The sequence below is a fragment of the Geospiza fortis genome, unplaced genomic scaffold (assembly GCF_000277835.1).
Source record: "Geospiza fortis unplaced genomic scaffold, GeoFor_1.0 scaffold371, whole genome shotgun sequence".
Classification (NCBI taxonomy): domain Eukaryota; kingdom Metazoa; phylum Chordata; class Aves; order Passeriformes; family Thraupidae; genus Geospiza; species Geospiza fortis.
This window is the reverse complement of record NW_005054597.1, coordinates 401,096-401,632: the sequence shown is the minus strand read 5'-3', so window position 1 is coordinate 401,632 and position 537 is coordinate 401,096. Positions and strand designations below refer to the sequence as shown.

General features: G+C 64.4%; 1 protein-coding gene across 1 annotated transcript in view; it reads left to right on the top strand.

Annotated features, from left to right (window-relative positions):
- Positions 1 to 313: 313 nt before the first annotated feature.
- Positions 314 to 537, top strand: part of LSM1 (LSM1 homolog, mRNA degradation associated) — a 3,274-nt gene continuing 3,050 nt past the window's right edge. The window contains exon 1 of the mRNA XM_031064495.1: positions 314 to 375. Coding sequence (XP_030920355.1) covers positions 314 to 375 — 62 coding nt within the window. The remainder of the gene's footprint in view (positions 376 to 537) is intronic.

The window sequence follows — 537 nt, the reverse complement described above, 5'->3', positions numbered from 1 at the left end:
GAACGTGAGTTTCCACCTGACGGCAGAAGGGCTGCTGAAGGACAGGATTTCGGGAGCTCGGGGAATGACTCCCTGTACCTTCGGGCAAAGCAGCCCAAAGCTGCTGAGCTGCTTCCCACAGTGCAGGCTGTACAACCTGTGTGCCGGGATTTATGGAAGGGCCGGACCATCCTGACAGCCCAGACGAGAAACCAAACCAAACCAAACCAAACCAAACCAAATCAAACCACGGCAAAGCCCTTTTCATCACACGGAATTTGCATGGCAGCCCGAAACCCAGCCGCCATCAACCCCGTGGGTACCGGACCCGGCAATGCCCAGCCCCGGGACCGGCCCCGGCAATGCCCAGTCCCGTTACCGCGGCCCTCCCGCTCCGCAAAGCGCTCCGGGATCCCCCCGTTCCCGGGATCCCCGCACCAGCAAAGCGCCCCAGAAACGTCCCCGTGCAGCGCCTCCCTCCCTCCCCGCGCTCCTTTCCGCCCCGTTACACGCCCGCAGGGCTCCGCGAGCAGAGCCACGAGAACCGGCGGGGCGGGG